This window comes from Amblyomma mixtum, chromosome 1 (genome assembly GCF_055824585.1).
Source record: "Amblyomma mixtum isolate Tamu chromosome 1, ASM5582458v1, whole genome shotgun sequence".
NCBI classification, from domain to species: domain Eukaryota; kingdom Metazoa; phylum Arthropoda; class Arachnida; order Ixodida; family Ixodidae; genus Amblyomma; species Amblyomma mixtum.
In genome coordinates this window covers 86059597-86073631 of record NC_143012.1, presented here as the reverse complement: position 1 = coordinate 86073631, position 14035 = coordinate 86059597, and the positions used below count along the sequence as shown (strand labels likewise).

General features: G+C 47.4%; 1 protein-coding gene and 1 long non-coding RNA gene across 2 annotated transcripts in view; one reads left to right on the top strand and one right to left on the bottom strand.

Moving 5' to 3' along the window:
* LOC149367099 (uncharacterized) overlaps positions 1-14035 on the bottom strand; it is a 434438-nt gene that overhangs the window by 112624 nt on the left and 307779 nt on the right. The window lies entirely within an intron of this gene.
* The window catches only part of LOC149367106 (uncharacterized), a 50963-nt gene that overhangs the window by 17789 nt on the left and 19139 nt on the right, over positions 1-14035 (top strand). The window contains exons 5-6 of the mRNA XM_089554143.1: positions 6357-6590; positions 8595-8762. Coding sequence (XP_089410269.1) covers positions 6357-6590; positions 8595-8762 — 402 coding nt within the window. The remainder of the gene's footprint in view (positions 1-6356; positions 6591-8594; positions 8763-14035) is intronic.

The window sequence follows — 14035 nt, the reverse complement described above, 5'->3', positions numbered from 1 at the left end:
AGGCCCGTGTACTGTGCGATGTCAGTGCATGTTAAAGAACCCCAGGTGGTCGAAATTTCCGGAGCCCTCCACTACGGCGTCCCTCATAGCCTTAGTCGCTTTGGGACGTTAAACCCCATAAACCAACCAACCATCAAAAAACAGAACAGTGCCTTATAAACCTTGATGGCAGTCGAGTGTTGTGGCCATGGACCGAGGATCTTCGCCTCTGTGAAAGGGCGAGGATCAAGGCTGTCCAGAGCACACTGCAGCTTATGTCTTTCGGTCACAAACACAGGGCACTCACACAAAAGATGAGTGATTGTCTCATCACAGGTACAGTTGACACAAGAAGGGCTGTCGGCCATGGCGATCCGAAAAGCATACTTATTCACGTGAGGAAAGTGGGAAAGCCTATGGTGTGGTATTGACTGAAGCTCTTTGACGAGAAAGCGGTTCCATGAAGGAAGGCAGACGCGGACTCACGAAGACCAGATGGCCATTTGGCCTGCCTCAGTGTTCTCTTGAAAGCAATAGGTGCTTACTAGCTATAACTGGATATAATTCAAGAGCATGCGGTAAATGCCCCAAGGAGGCCCTCCAGGCAGTGACGTTGACTGATTCTCACAATGTCATGGTTAACTTGTGGTCGGTTCCAAAATACATCATTTTATCCCCTGCCATGCTAGCACGGCAGGGGGTATAACTATCAATTAACCAGCAGGTCATGAAAATCAATCGGTGCCATTGCCTAGAGGGCCTCTTTTGAGATGCATAGCCGATTTATTCTTGAAGGTGTTTTGGCAACAGCAAGTGCCTCATAGAGCATCTTTATAGTATGTATATCTTCAGGCGCTGTGTCCACATATCTGGACGCTACCTAAGTAAGCCTGCTTGTATTTTCATATACAAGGCAAATTTCCACCTTTGAATTCTGCGCCGTTACCATTTTGACCCCCCCTGTCAAGTTTGTAGCGCCAACTCTTGCAGCTAACGCAAATTGTGTTTGTATAATAATGAGCAAAAATGGACAGCACGATGTTCTTCGGCGGCGCGAGTAAATCGCTTTCAAATGGCATGCTGACATTTCAAATGGTTGTGAATGATGCAGTTTGCAATTTGGTATGTGTCAGTAGGTTAACGTATAAACTGTATGCCAATTTTCATTCTCACAGATGAAGAAAAAGTGCTGCGGTGGGCGTTCAGAGTGGTGCGTCCATGAACGTGGACATGGTGCCTTATAGGTGCACTGAAGAGGTGCATCTGAAGTTGTCTTTTTGCTGCGGGAACTCGATCTACACGTTCCTAGCATTCTTAGAAACTGCGACTTATTGCCCTGTATGGCCGATTTCCCAAATTAAATCGAATTAACGTCCGGCTCCCGCCCTTTTTTTTTAATTCTCCCTCGTACGATGGGCGGAGTCGACCAACGCGTGGAGCGCCTTTCACCCAGTCCCGTGTCGGCTTGCCGCTCTGCCATCGGCGGAGTAATACGTAGTAGTCCGTAGTAGCAAATAGTCCGCACGTATTTTTATTTCTGAGGGCTTACTTTGCGGCTATATTATCTGCGAATGAAACTATTTATTCATGGGAACCTAAAAAACAAAATAAAGCGAAAGCAAAGCCTCCACGGGACTGGGTGAAAGGCGCTCCACGCGTTGGTCGACTCCGCCCACCGTACGAGGCAGAATTAAAAAAAAAAGGCGGGAGCCGGACGTTAATTCGATTTAATTAGGGAAATCAGCCATACAGGGCAATAAGTTGCAGTTTCTAAGAATGCTAGGAACGTGTAGATCGAGTTCCCGCGGCAAGAAGACAAGTTCAGAATCCTCTTCAGTGCACCTTTAATGACGAAAATATTAGGCTACTGTGGTGGCCCAGTGGTTATGGCGCTCACGTGCTGACCCAAAAGGCTCGGGTTTGATCCCGGCCACGGTGGTCGAATTTTGATGGAGGGTGACATTCTAGAGGCCCCGTGTACTGTGCGATCTCAGTGCACGTTAAAGAACCCCAGGTTGTCGAAATTTCCGGAGCCCTTCACTGCGGCGTCCCTCGTAGCCTGAGTTGCTTTGGGAAGTTAAACCCCTATAAAACCTAAATCATATCTCTTCAGTTAAGTGGCTCTACTTCCTAATCACATCTGCACACTGGACTCTCTATCACCCCTGCTTCGCTTGCCTTCTATGGCATCTACTTTGTCACTCTAAGGAACAAACAAATATATGCTCTCCGCATTGCATGCCCTGCCCATGCCCTTTTCTCTTCTTGATTTCATCTAGAATACCACTAACTTGCACTTGTTCCCTGAGCCGCTCGGCTCTCTTCCTGTTTTTTAACGTTACACCTATCCTTATCGTTTTCATGATTTGCCATGCTGTCCTGAATTCACTCTAAGCAGACTTCAGCAGCACGTGTGGTTATGTAAAACGGATAACTAGTGGTTTCATTAGTGAGGGGACGGAGATGAATCGAATGGAAAATGTTGACGAGCACAGGTGCATAGAATCTGTCGAAGCAGTGCAGCGGGCAATTTTTGCTGAGGTCGACCAGCTGTGGTATCAGCTGGTGCCAGGCATAAGTAGCTAGAGCGCAAAGGGCCCTTACCTCTATCTCTGTCATGTGGGCAACTGATCCTTGGGAATACTTCCCCTCTGCGATCTGTTGTGGTACACAGAGCCAATTTGAGGCACTCAATTTGGCACTTCTATTTCTAACTTTGTGGCCTCTGGCTCTGCGGACATGTCTGCAGCAACTTGGAGGTGTACCGCTTATGGAACAGTCGCTCGTTCTTTCCAACGCGTCAAGGAAATCAGACATTGCCACAATCAAATTGGAGCTGCGCTTCTCAAAGCCATTTATTTTCGCCACTGGTCGGGAGTATATTTCCAGTAGTAGTTTGTCGTGATGGCAGTGCACCGCGTCCTCCCTTCCCGGTCCCCCCTGCAGCTCTAAAAGAACGCTGGCAGCAAGATTAATTTTCTCCCTATCGTTAAGGTCCACCGTTTTAATGACAAAGAGGTTACTTTTACTAAAAACGGAGCTTTTGTAAGATAGGAAATCACCAACGATCAGACAACCTGCTGGTCGTTTTCGCCACTGAGCTGCGGTGACATCAGGGCATGCTGCGCATCTCTGAGGCTAAGTTACATCGCCATTCACTTCCCTATGGGGATCACAGAGTCTTTTTGTGGGAGGTGGACGCTCTTTGCCTTCTGTGCTTGTGGGGAGTGCGAGTTATACGACTGCGAGAGGGGGACGAGCAAGTTAATGGTGCTTCTCGCGTTCGCTCAAACTGTGTGGTGTGGCCGCAGCTGTTCGTTTTATCTGACATGCATTGCCACTGCCCTAATGGTTCGACGGCAGCACCACCCTTGTTCATAGCAAGCAAGTGTTCTTTATAACTGCGGCCGTTATAAGTGGGTTCGAATGTATTTGAACTGCAGGCAACGTTTGCGCTTGGCCTTGCTGACTTTTACCACTTATGCAGGACAGAACAAGCGCATAATCTATCTTTTTTTTTTCCACGGTGGGCAGGTTGTCATGACGCCACCAGGTCGTGTGCCTTAGGTAGCCCACCTCATTTGCTTCTCTAAAGATTTTTCATGCATTTTTCACTCAATCAAAGATGCTGACACCGACAACAAATGCCGACACCAATGCCTGCTTTTCTGCGACACAGGCTCCTTAACGCTATCACTCCAATGGGCACTGAAACGTCACTGGACGTCCGTAGGACATCCCTAGGACGTTTAAGGGAGTTTCAGTGCCCAAATGAAACCCAACCCTGGCCTCGATGGGTCATTCGCATCTCGAGATCCTGGGTCCGCACCACTGGTCTATACCGTATTTACTCGCATAATGCTCGCACCCCCCACATTGGCTATAAAAAATTGGGAAAAATTTCTTCCCCGCATAATCATCGCACCCCCAAAATTACTGCCGCGAGCCGTCTGCTTGTCGTAGCAGTCGCCATATATTGACCGTGGCTACGACTAACTACCATGGTTGGGCGCGCGTGCTACTAGGCGGCAGTACTGTGCTATCATCCGCTGCCACCGCCGCTGCCACTTATCCACTCAGCACCGCTACGCCGTTTTGCGAAGGTGTCTCCAGCTCTCCTGTGTCTCGTAGGCCTCGTTTGCCTTGTTTGCGTGTGGCACCGTGCTCTTTGTGCCGCTTCGCCATGGGACGCTACGGAAGCTACACAGCTGCTTTTAAGCTAAAAGCTATTGAGTATGCATTGGAACATGGCAACCGCGCCACCAGCAGACACTTCGGCGTCAACGAGTTTTGCGTCCGGTATTGGAGACGGCAGCACGACGAACTCAAAACGACCGGTAAGACGCGCCGGGCCTTCCATGGACTGAAGACAGGGAAATTTCCTGCCGTCGAAACATCTTTGCTGGAATATATCAAGGCTTGACGAGCGGATGGGTGTGCTGTGTCAATTGAATTAATACGGAACCAGGCGCTCGTAATCGCAAGAAAGGAGGGCATCCCAGGGCAAGACTTCCGTACTAGTAACGGGTGGGCCACACGTTTTATGCGGCGCGATGGACTCTCGCTCAGGAGGCGACCGACGCTTTGCCAGCGCCTGCCCGCAGCCTATGAAGAGAAAATCCTGGACTTCCATCGGTTCGTTATCAGGATCCGGCAGGAGAAAAACTTCTTGCTCTCCCAGATAGGGAACGCGGACCAAACTCCGCTGAATTTCGATATGCCCAGCAGCAGGACAGTTGAAGAGACAGGCGCTCGGACTGTGCACGTCAGGACAACAGGTGCCGAAAAACAGAGGTGCACGGTTATGCTAGGCGTGACAGCGGACGGGCGGAAGCTCCCACCGTACATCCTTTTTAAGCGGAAGACCCTCCCGAAAGGAAGGCTCCCCCCTGGTATACACGTGCACATCCAAGAAAAGGGGTGGATGACCGCGGACCTTATGGTGGACTGGGTGAAGACTGTGTGGGGGCGGCGACCGGGAGCGCTTCTTTTTCCGTCGCTCCTCGTGGTAGATAGCTTTCGGGGCCATCTTCAAGAGTCCGTTCAAGCGAAATTGAGGGAACTGCACACGGACCTGGCTGTCATACCCGGCGGCCTCACATCAATGCTACAGCCTCTTGACGTATCTTTGAACAAGCCATTGAAAGATAACGTCCGGAGGCTGTACGCAGAATGGATGGCCGAAGGCCAGCATGCTCTGACGCCGGGCGGGAAGATCAAAAGACCGTCCTTGGAGCTGCTGTGCAGCTGGGTATCAGAGGCATGGGGGATGATTGATGTAGACATGGTGGCCAGAAGCTTCAAGAAAACAGGAATTTCCAACGCCTTGGATGCGACTGAGGACCACTGAAGAAACCGATGCCACAGAAGCCAACGATTCCAGTGTCGACACGGACTCTGATCAAGAGTAGAATTGCCTGATAGACGTACGCAACGCGAGTAGTGATGGGAGGTTGTGCGCGGCAAATAAAGTGCTTTAGCAGCTTGAGCTTACGTTCACCTTGTACTTTCATAACGAAGGTAAGTTCCGATTGAAAGTAATTTTTTCGTTATATTTACAATAGCGGACCTGACAATCCGGATCTCGCACCCATTCATCTTTTCATTTAACACTTCGAAACATTTGCTTGAAAATTCCCCCCCCATAATTATCGCACCCCCAAACTTCGCGTTGATTGTCAGGGAAAAAAAGTGCGAGGATTACGCGAGTAAATACGGTATATCCTAGACTGTATTAGACCACAGGAAACCGCTTTTAATTTGCTCGACCATATACCCCTTGCTTCAATCATATCCCTTTCAGGTGCCATTTTTAGTTTTACTGAAATCAGTTATCTTTTTCACCTAAGTAGTTTATTCAGGCCTCAAGAAAGGGAATTTGTTAGTTTTTGAGCGTGAAAGACCAGCGGGCAAGTTTTTACAACGATGTGCAGAATTCAATACAAAGTGTCAGATTTGTTAGAAATAGTAACATCGAAATGTTCTCATGTGTCAGGTAAGCACCCTAGGGATCGTGGAATCACTTTGCATTTCAGAGATGCACATTACGCTCGAAATTGAGCAAAAACAATCCATGTCTTCACTTGCGACAAAATCCGTGAGAACAAAAATGGTGGACAAAGTGCTACCTAGCTCACTGTTGAGTGAAATGTTATTTGCTGCGTTCGCTACATGGCACAAAAAACCAGCATATTTGCGACAAGAAGGGTGCTCAATTCGACTGAAGCAATGAAATCACTGCTACATGCACCAGTCTCTCAGAAAAAGCTGCGAAATTGCTGTATACACGATTGTGTACAAAGCGCATGAAAGTGATGTACCTGCTCCTGCCTCAGAGCCAAGCACGAGCGTATTTGTGTGCGACACGGTGCGTGCAGGCGCATGAGCTGCGCGGCCTGAGCCTGGTGGAGCTGCTGGCGACGTCGACATGGCCCGTAGACTGGCTGCGCATTGCGGCCGTGGACATGCGCTCGAACCGAACTGCGTTTAGCTGCGAGATGCGGTGGCGCCACCTTGGGGACGTACGCCTCAACCAGGGCTCCTGGACTCCGTATGAGGAGGAAAGGCTGTGCGAACTGGCCTTGAAGTGGAATGAGCACTGCTGGGATCAGGTACGTCATCATCATCATCAGCCTGACTACGCCCACTGCAGGGCAGAGGCCTCTCCCACGTCCCTCCAATTAATCCTGTCCCTTGCCAGTTGTGGCCACCACATCCCCGCAAACTTCTTAATCTCATCCGCCCACCTAACTTTCTGCCGTCCCCTGCTACATTTGCTTTCTCTTGGAATCCACTCCGTTACCCTTAAGGACCAGCGGTTGTCTTGCCTTCGCATTACATGCCCTGACCAAGCCCATTTCTTCCTCTTGATTTTGACTAGGATGTCAATAACCCGCGTTTGTTCCCCCACCCACTCCGCCCGCTTCCGATCTCTTGACGTTACACCTATCATTTTTCTTTCCATAGCTCGCTGCGTTGTCCTTAACTGAAGCTGGACCCTCTTTGGATTCTTAGCACCCTCCACTGCGTCACAGGTCTGACCGCCGCCGTGGTCAGTTGCTCTGCAGCCACTAGGGACAGAGGGCCGAGGGTTAATTTGGTTGTAACTATAACGTAACTATGAAGGCTAGTCGAATGTTAAATTTCCTCAAACGAAACTTTAATCAGGCACCAACAAAGCTTAAGGAAACATTATTTATGTCAAATGTGCGTCCTATTCTTGAGTACGCTTGCAGTACTTGGGATCCGTCAACCCAGTGTAACATCGCAAAACTTGAACGCGTACAGGCACGTGCTGCTCGCTTTGTATCAGGTAATTACGACTTTTCAAAAAGATCTTGCGATATTTCCAGAAACCTAGGGTGGCCGCTGCTAGCAACGAGAAGAAAATACCTGCGCTTGTCGCTATTTTACAATATTCTTAACACTAGAACAGGTATTGATAAAGATAAATATCTAAAAAAACCAACTTATGTATCTGCACGAACGGACCATTCCCGAAAAGTGCGTGAATATGCTTGTAGAATAAACTTATTTAAGAACAGCTTCTTCCCTAAAACAGTACACGAGTGGAATGGTTTGCCTGCCGAAATTGTTTCCGGGACCCCTTCGTCTTTTATCCAGGATCTCAAAAATATTCTTTTTAATGGGTTTTAGCATTTCTTTTAACTCCTCATACCTGTGTTTCCATTACCACAATACAGTGTGATTAAGGGATGCAAATAGTGATGTTTCATGCTTTTCAATTTGCTACTGAATTATATCATCTGTGCACTTATATTGTTTTTTTCTTTCCCCCCTACACTAATGCCCGCAAGGGCACTGTAGGTATGTAAATAAATAAATAAATAAATAAAGGTTGCGGGCAAGTACTACACCAGGGTGGCCAAATCCTGCTCTGGTGAGGAAGTGCGTTGTCGGTTCTAGTCACCGAGATCAGGCCGCACCCCAGGCCAGGTACGTACAGGTGTGCATCTGCCGCTTGCGAGGGCAGGGGGCGGGGGGGGGGGGGAATGAGTTCCCACGAGGTTGCCAGCTCTCTTCGAAAATTTGTTAGGAGCAGCTGTTGGAGTTACTGCTTGCAACATGGTAGTTTAGAGAATGTGGTGTTTTGGATTCTGGCAGCATGAGCTTCACAGGTTCGATTTCTTGTGCTCGCTTCGTTACCATATGGGTGATTCATAAAAATGCCCTGTGGGGTGAGACTTTGGTGAAGGCAGACCCTCTACTGTGCTATGTGCCTGTGGCCAGCTAATAATGTATACTGAATGCAAGTTGTGGATGCTGATTACTAACTTTTCACAGCTGTATATAGGAAGAATATGTGTATCCTCAGCCGTTTAAAAATTCCAGCTAAATTCTAGTCAGTTTCGGCGAACTGCATCATATGCTAAAGTGCACACTCTCAGTATTTCTTTTTTTCTTGCGCTGCGCAGCAGGGGTGATGACCTCATGAAAAGTTCAGCAGAGTGTTGTTCGTTCTTTTTGCATGTAGCAACTGATTTGGCTCTCAGTTATTGCACTGCTGTACCCCATTGCACTGGGCTGTGGTGTAGAGTTTTCTCACAGATGAGTGAACTGTGAAAGCCAATTGTGTGTGTGTGTGTGTCTCGCAGGTGGCAGAGGAGTTGAATACTGGGCGCAGTGCATTCCAGTGCGCGCTGCACTACTGCAGGCACCACGCAGCGCGCCTCAACGCCGGCCCCTTCTCCGCTGAGGAGGACGAGCTGCTGAAGACGCTTGTCAACCGCTACAGCAATGAGGAAGGCGTTAGCTGGTTCCAGGCATGTACTCATTTCTGTTGCTGGCGTGGTGCAACTACACAACCAGTGTGGCAACTCTTGATGTTTCACAGTTCAGGGTCACTTGATGCCTAAGCCAATGCCTCCTCTAATTAGGGGGGGCCATCGGAGAAGCTGGTTCTGCCAAATCATACCCTCTCCTGTTATCTTTCCTTAGGCACCCCCATTCGCTAGCCTTTTTTTTGGAAATGAAAGGCGTAGTAACTGTCTCACTTTGTGGACACCTCAACTGCACTGTGAGAGAAGGGAAGAAGGAGGGAGTAAAAGAAGAAAGAGGTGCTGTAGTGAAGGACTCTAGATTACTTGAGGTTTTTGATGTGCACTGCACTGCACACGGGCGCCTTTTGAGTTTCGTCTCCATCAAAATGCAGCTGCTGCGGCTGGGTTCAAACCGTACTCTGGCTCATTTGCTAGCTGAGCACCCTAACCATAGAGCCATTGCAGCGGGTATTCACTAGCCTTCATGCCTGTGTTGCACTTGCGATGAGAGGGAGATAACACTCGATTAGAGAAGTAAATTCAAGGAGCACTGGAGTAATTATTGATGGAGCATTCGGCAGTCATGCGAGCAAACTGCGCTACAACGTATCAGTTCTCTGCGTTAGTGGCGCCACATTGCTAGGAGTAAACGAGCGAAGGTCTACAAAGGGTCCCACTGCAATGCTATAAAAATGTGGCTGGCATTGAAACAGAGGAGATGTTGGCTAGACTAGGTGGTAGCATGGCACAAACTCCCAGCATGCATTCCATTTGAGTGCAGGATCTTCAGCCTTCCGAGAATATACTTATCATCATCAACCTGACTACGCCCACTGCAGGGCAAAGGCCTCTCCATTAACCCTGTCCTTTGGCAACTGCGGCTATCATATCCCCGCATACTTCTTAATCTCATCCACCCACTTAACTTTGCCGCCTCCTGCTACGCTTGCCTTCTCTTGGAATCCACTCCGTTACTCTTAAAGATCAGGGGTTATCTTGCCTTTGCATTACATGCCCTGCCTAAGCCCATTTCTTCCTTTTGATTTCGACTAGATGTCACTAACCCATGTTTGTTCCCTCACCCACTCTGCCTGCTTCCGGTCTCTTAATGTTACACCTATCATTTTTCTTTCCCTAGCTCGCTGTGTTGTTAACTAACTTAAGCTGAACCCTTTTCATTAGCCTCCATGTTTCTGCCCCATAGGTGAGTGCCAGTAAGATACAGCTGTTGTATACTTTTGTCTGGAGGGACATTGGTAAGTTGCCATTCATGATCTGAGAGAACCTGCCATATGCGCTCCACCCCATTCTTATTCTTTTAGTTATTTCAGTCTCATGATCCGGATCAGAGGCCTGCCCTAAGTAGACATATTCCCTTACCACTTTTATGCGCCTCGCTACCCATTGCGAACTGCTGTTCCCTTGGGAGACTGTTGAATAGTACTTTGGTTTTCTGCATGTTAATATTAAGACCTACTGTTCTGCTCTCCCTGTATAACTCATTGATCATGGTTTGCAGCTCATCTTCTGAGTGACTTAGCAAGGCAGTGTCTGTCACAATGCCCCAAAATCACTGTTCTGCAGCACTTTCGAGTTGCTCTACAGACCCAGTTCCTTGAGTGCTGTTCGAGGTGATGTTTTTCAGTCTTTTCGTGTAATACCTGTAGCGTAGCTTGCATGCATTCTGTGCTAGTGTTGCACCTCTTTCTCATTTGTTGCATGGCATTCTGTTCTGAGCATTTTTTCACTCACAAAAACAGCCTGATGAGCTATCGCTATTCTAACTTTTGAAGAAACGGGTGTTTAGCCGATATGTCGGAAATATTTGTGCCAGGAAGGATAATGCTCCAGTGTACACTCAGCAACGGCAGTCAGTACAGACATTTCAGGCAAAACACTAGCAAACTAACGTCCCAATGGGCACTGAAACTTCCTTGAACGTCCTAGGGATGTTTGGGATGTCCTGCGGACGTCCAGTGATGTTTCAGTGCCCATTGTGGTGATAGCGTTAAAAAAGCCCAGGAAGGATAATGCTCCGGTGTACATACAGCAACGGCAGTCAGTACAGACATTTGAGGCAAAACACCAGCAAAATAACGTCCCAATGGGCACTGAAACTCCCTTGAACGTCCTTGGGACGTCGTGCGGACGTCCAGTGACGTTTCAGTGCCCATTGTGGTGATAGTGTTAAGGAGGCTGTGTCGCAGAAAAGCAGGCATTGGCGTCGGCATTTGTTGTCGGTGTCAGCATTATTGATCATGAGCGAAAAATGCATGAAAAATCTCTAGAGAAGCAAACGAGGTGGGCTACCTAAGGCATGTGACCTGGTGCCGTCATCACAACCTGCCACCGTGGTGAGTGTGCAGTTATAGATTGGTCGCGAGAGCTTACTCAGGAAGAGCAAACTGGGCCGCACGAGCCCCACTGGTGGCAGCACTTATCATCGCAAGGCCTACAGTGGTGCATTGCTTAACCGCTGAACCACAGCCCCAAGAGTGGCATCACTACTTCTTCGGATCTATGAATGTAAAGTAGAAAATGACCAATACCGCATACATGGGCATGAAACCATTAAAACTATTAAAGCATTAAAGCATCGCACCCTTAATTAAGGCAGAACTTCAATGTCTCTTCTAGTTTTTGCTTTCTGAAGATTCACTAGAGGTGAAGAGCTGAGCTCTGCTACATGGTACTGTTCTCCGCTGACGAATTGTTTCGCACCTTTGGGAGGCATATAACACGTGAACAGCTGCTCCCAACTTTAATGTAAGGCTTAACACAAGTTTTCTCATGGCTGTATTGTGGCATGCGAGTTGTTCGTCGCACTAGACTGCTGAGCGGTGTCAGATAGTCCTGGAGAGTGGGCCATGGCTAGAGTTGGACGGTGCAGTTGACTTTCAGTAGGAACGCCTTCAGAAAATGCTCTATAGTCAGTTGCAGCTTAAGCCTGCAGTGAATCTCCGTCCACATTTACGAATGCCGCGCAGAATTTCTCCGCTACAAAAAAATTAGCTCATCCTTAAAACCTCTTTTGTTACCTAAACGATGTTATTCACAAGAAAAAAAAAATAAAAGCTCAAGAATTTTGATTCCTGGCTTGTTTAATAAATTTAAACATTAAACAGGTGATTTACCGTTGTGATTGGCTAGCGAAGTAATATACAGGACGTCGCGGACCACGGCCCAATGCTAACAACTGCTGCATTTTAAGTTGTATCTTCCTGCAGACACTGTCATAATAAACTGGATAAATGGAAGCTGTACCTGAACAGCAGAGAAAGAGTTCAACATAAAAATGGAGCTTGCGTGAATATTGGGCTCATTTCGTTTACTTTTATGAGGAGAATGTTAAATCAGTCAGTAAAATTAAAACGCAAACTAGAAGTTTGACTGCTTATGAAAATCAGCTCCTTTCCTTGCATTATATGCATTTTTTTTATTGTATTATACCCATTATGATCTGTCACCCTGTGAGAGTGCTCCATTAAGTGCGTGTATGCCTTCCGCTGCTGTTGCTTGTAAGGGAGCCGCGGGTTCCTCAAGCTGCTTCCATGCAGCTTTTAGCTCAGCTTCCTCCATCCATGGGAATGAATGAATGAAATGAAATGAAACGACTGAACGAATCAATCAATCAGTCAGTCAGTCATAAATCAGCTGTTTAGTGTTTAACTTTATTAAACAAGCCAGATATCAAAATTCTTGAGCTTATAATTTTTTGTCTTGTAACTTCTTGTTTAGGTAACAAAAGTTAAAAATGGACTACTTTTTTGTCATGTAATGAGGGAGTGAAACTTCGGCAAATTTTCTTGGAACTGCACTTTCTGTGAACTCTTTTAGGAGCCTTCCTCTGAACTCATTTGGCAATGTCTACTGCGCGTGCCTTTCAGTATTACAGCAATTGGCTGACGGCACGCAAATATAACCACCGTTTTTCATTGTTCAGACAGCAGGGGCTTGCAATCAACAATAGGGGATATTCAAAAATTCCGCAAGTGCGCTTTCCCACATAACTGTGCTGCCCCAAACAAGATGGCCGACTTCGCTATAATGAAACTACGGGGGCTACAGGACAGGCGCTAAAGGTGTGGATAGAATGTAAGAAACGTATTTTGGAAGAATCGAACAAAAAAAACTAGTCTTTCTTGCTTTGTTTCAGCTGGAAACGCATGGTCAGCCATCTTGTTTGGGACAACTTTGTTATGCGGGAAAGCGCACTTGCGGAATTTTGAATATCCCCTATTGGCGATGCCATCTTGAGACTTGAGGTGGCAGAAAGAACGACTCACATTAATCCTGGAAGTTGCGTTGGTGCAGCTCACGATCGGGAGCTCAGATTGTCGGTGAATGCAAAAACTGCATAGCCGTTCCAAAGGCGGATCGAACCATTGAGTGAATTGTTATGCGATTCGAAGTCAGATCCATGTAATAAATTATTTCTATTTCTCAAAAGTGTGGCCTGTTTGTTGAATTTATTGGTTTGTGGCAGCTTTTTCTGGCTTTGTATGTAGTTAGTAGAGCAGAACGTTGGGCCAGTTGGTGTAGCAACATATTCAAGAAAACTTTGTGCAGAATAACACAAGACGGAGGGAGAAACACTGGCACACACACGAGCGCAAACTTGCAACTGTATTCTTGGAAATGATACATCGCGTTAGGAAGCAGAAAGGGCGCGAGAGTACAATATATATATACAGGGTCTGTTCTGAAAGTAGTAGGACTGGTTTTTTCCTGGGCGAACGGGCGGACGAGAGGTGGTATGGGCGTGCAGGATCATTGAAGGAGGATATTGGGAATGCTGGGGAAAATCGGCAGTCAGCTCTCGGCCGTTGATGAGAGGAGGTCGCTTTTACTGTGAACTCCTGTCTAAACGTCTCGTCACGCAGAATCATCGAGCGTTTACTGGGTCAGCGATACGCGATAAAATTTTGAGTAAATCTCGGTAAAACGGGCAAAGAGACTCACAACATGATTAAGGAGGCCTACAGTGACGCTTCCATGGGTAGATCAGGTGTTTTCTGAGTGGCACAAGCTGTTCCGAGAAGGTAAGGAAAGAGTGGAGGAAGACGACCGCTCCAGACGCCCTTCGACCAGCAAGACCAACGAAAATGTGTAGTGAGTGAAACATTTACTTAACAGTGATCGTATAATGAGTATCAGAATGATTGCTGATGACTTGAGCATTCCTCAAACCCAAGTTTTTGAGATCATGACAGAAAACTTATCAATGAGGAAAGGGTGCGCCAAGTTGGTGCCGGGAGTGTTGTCAGAGGAGGAAA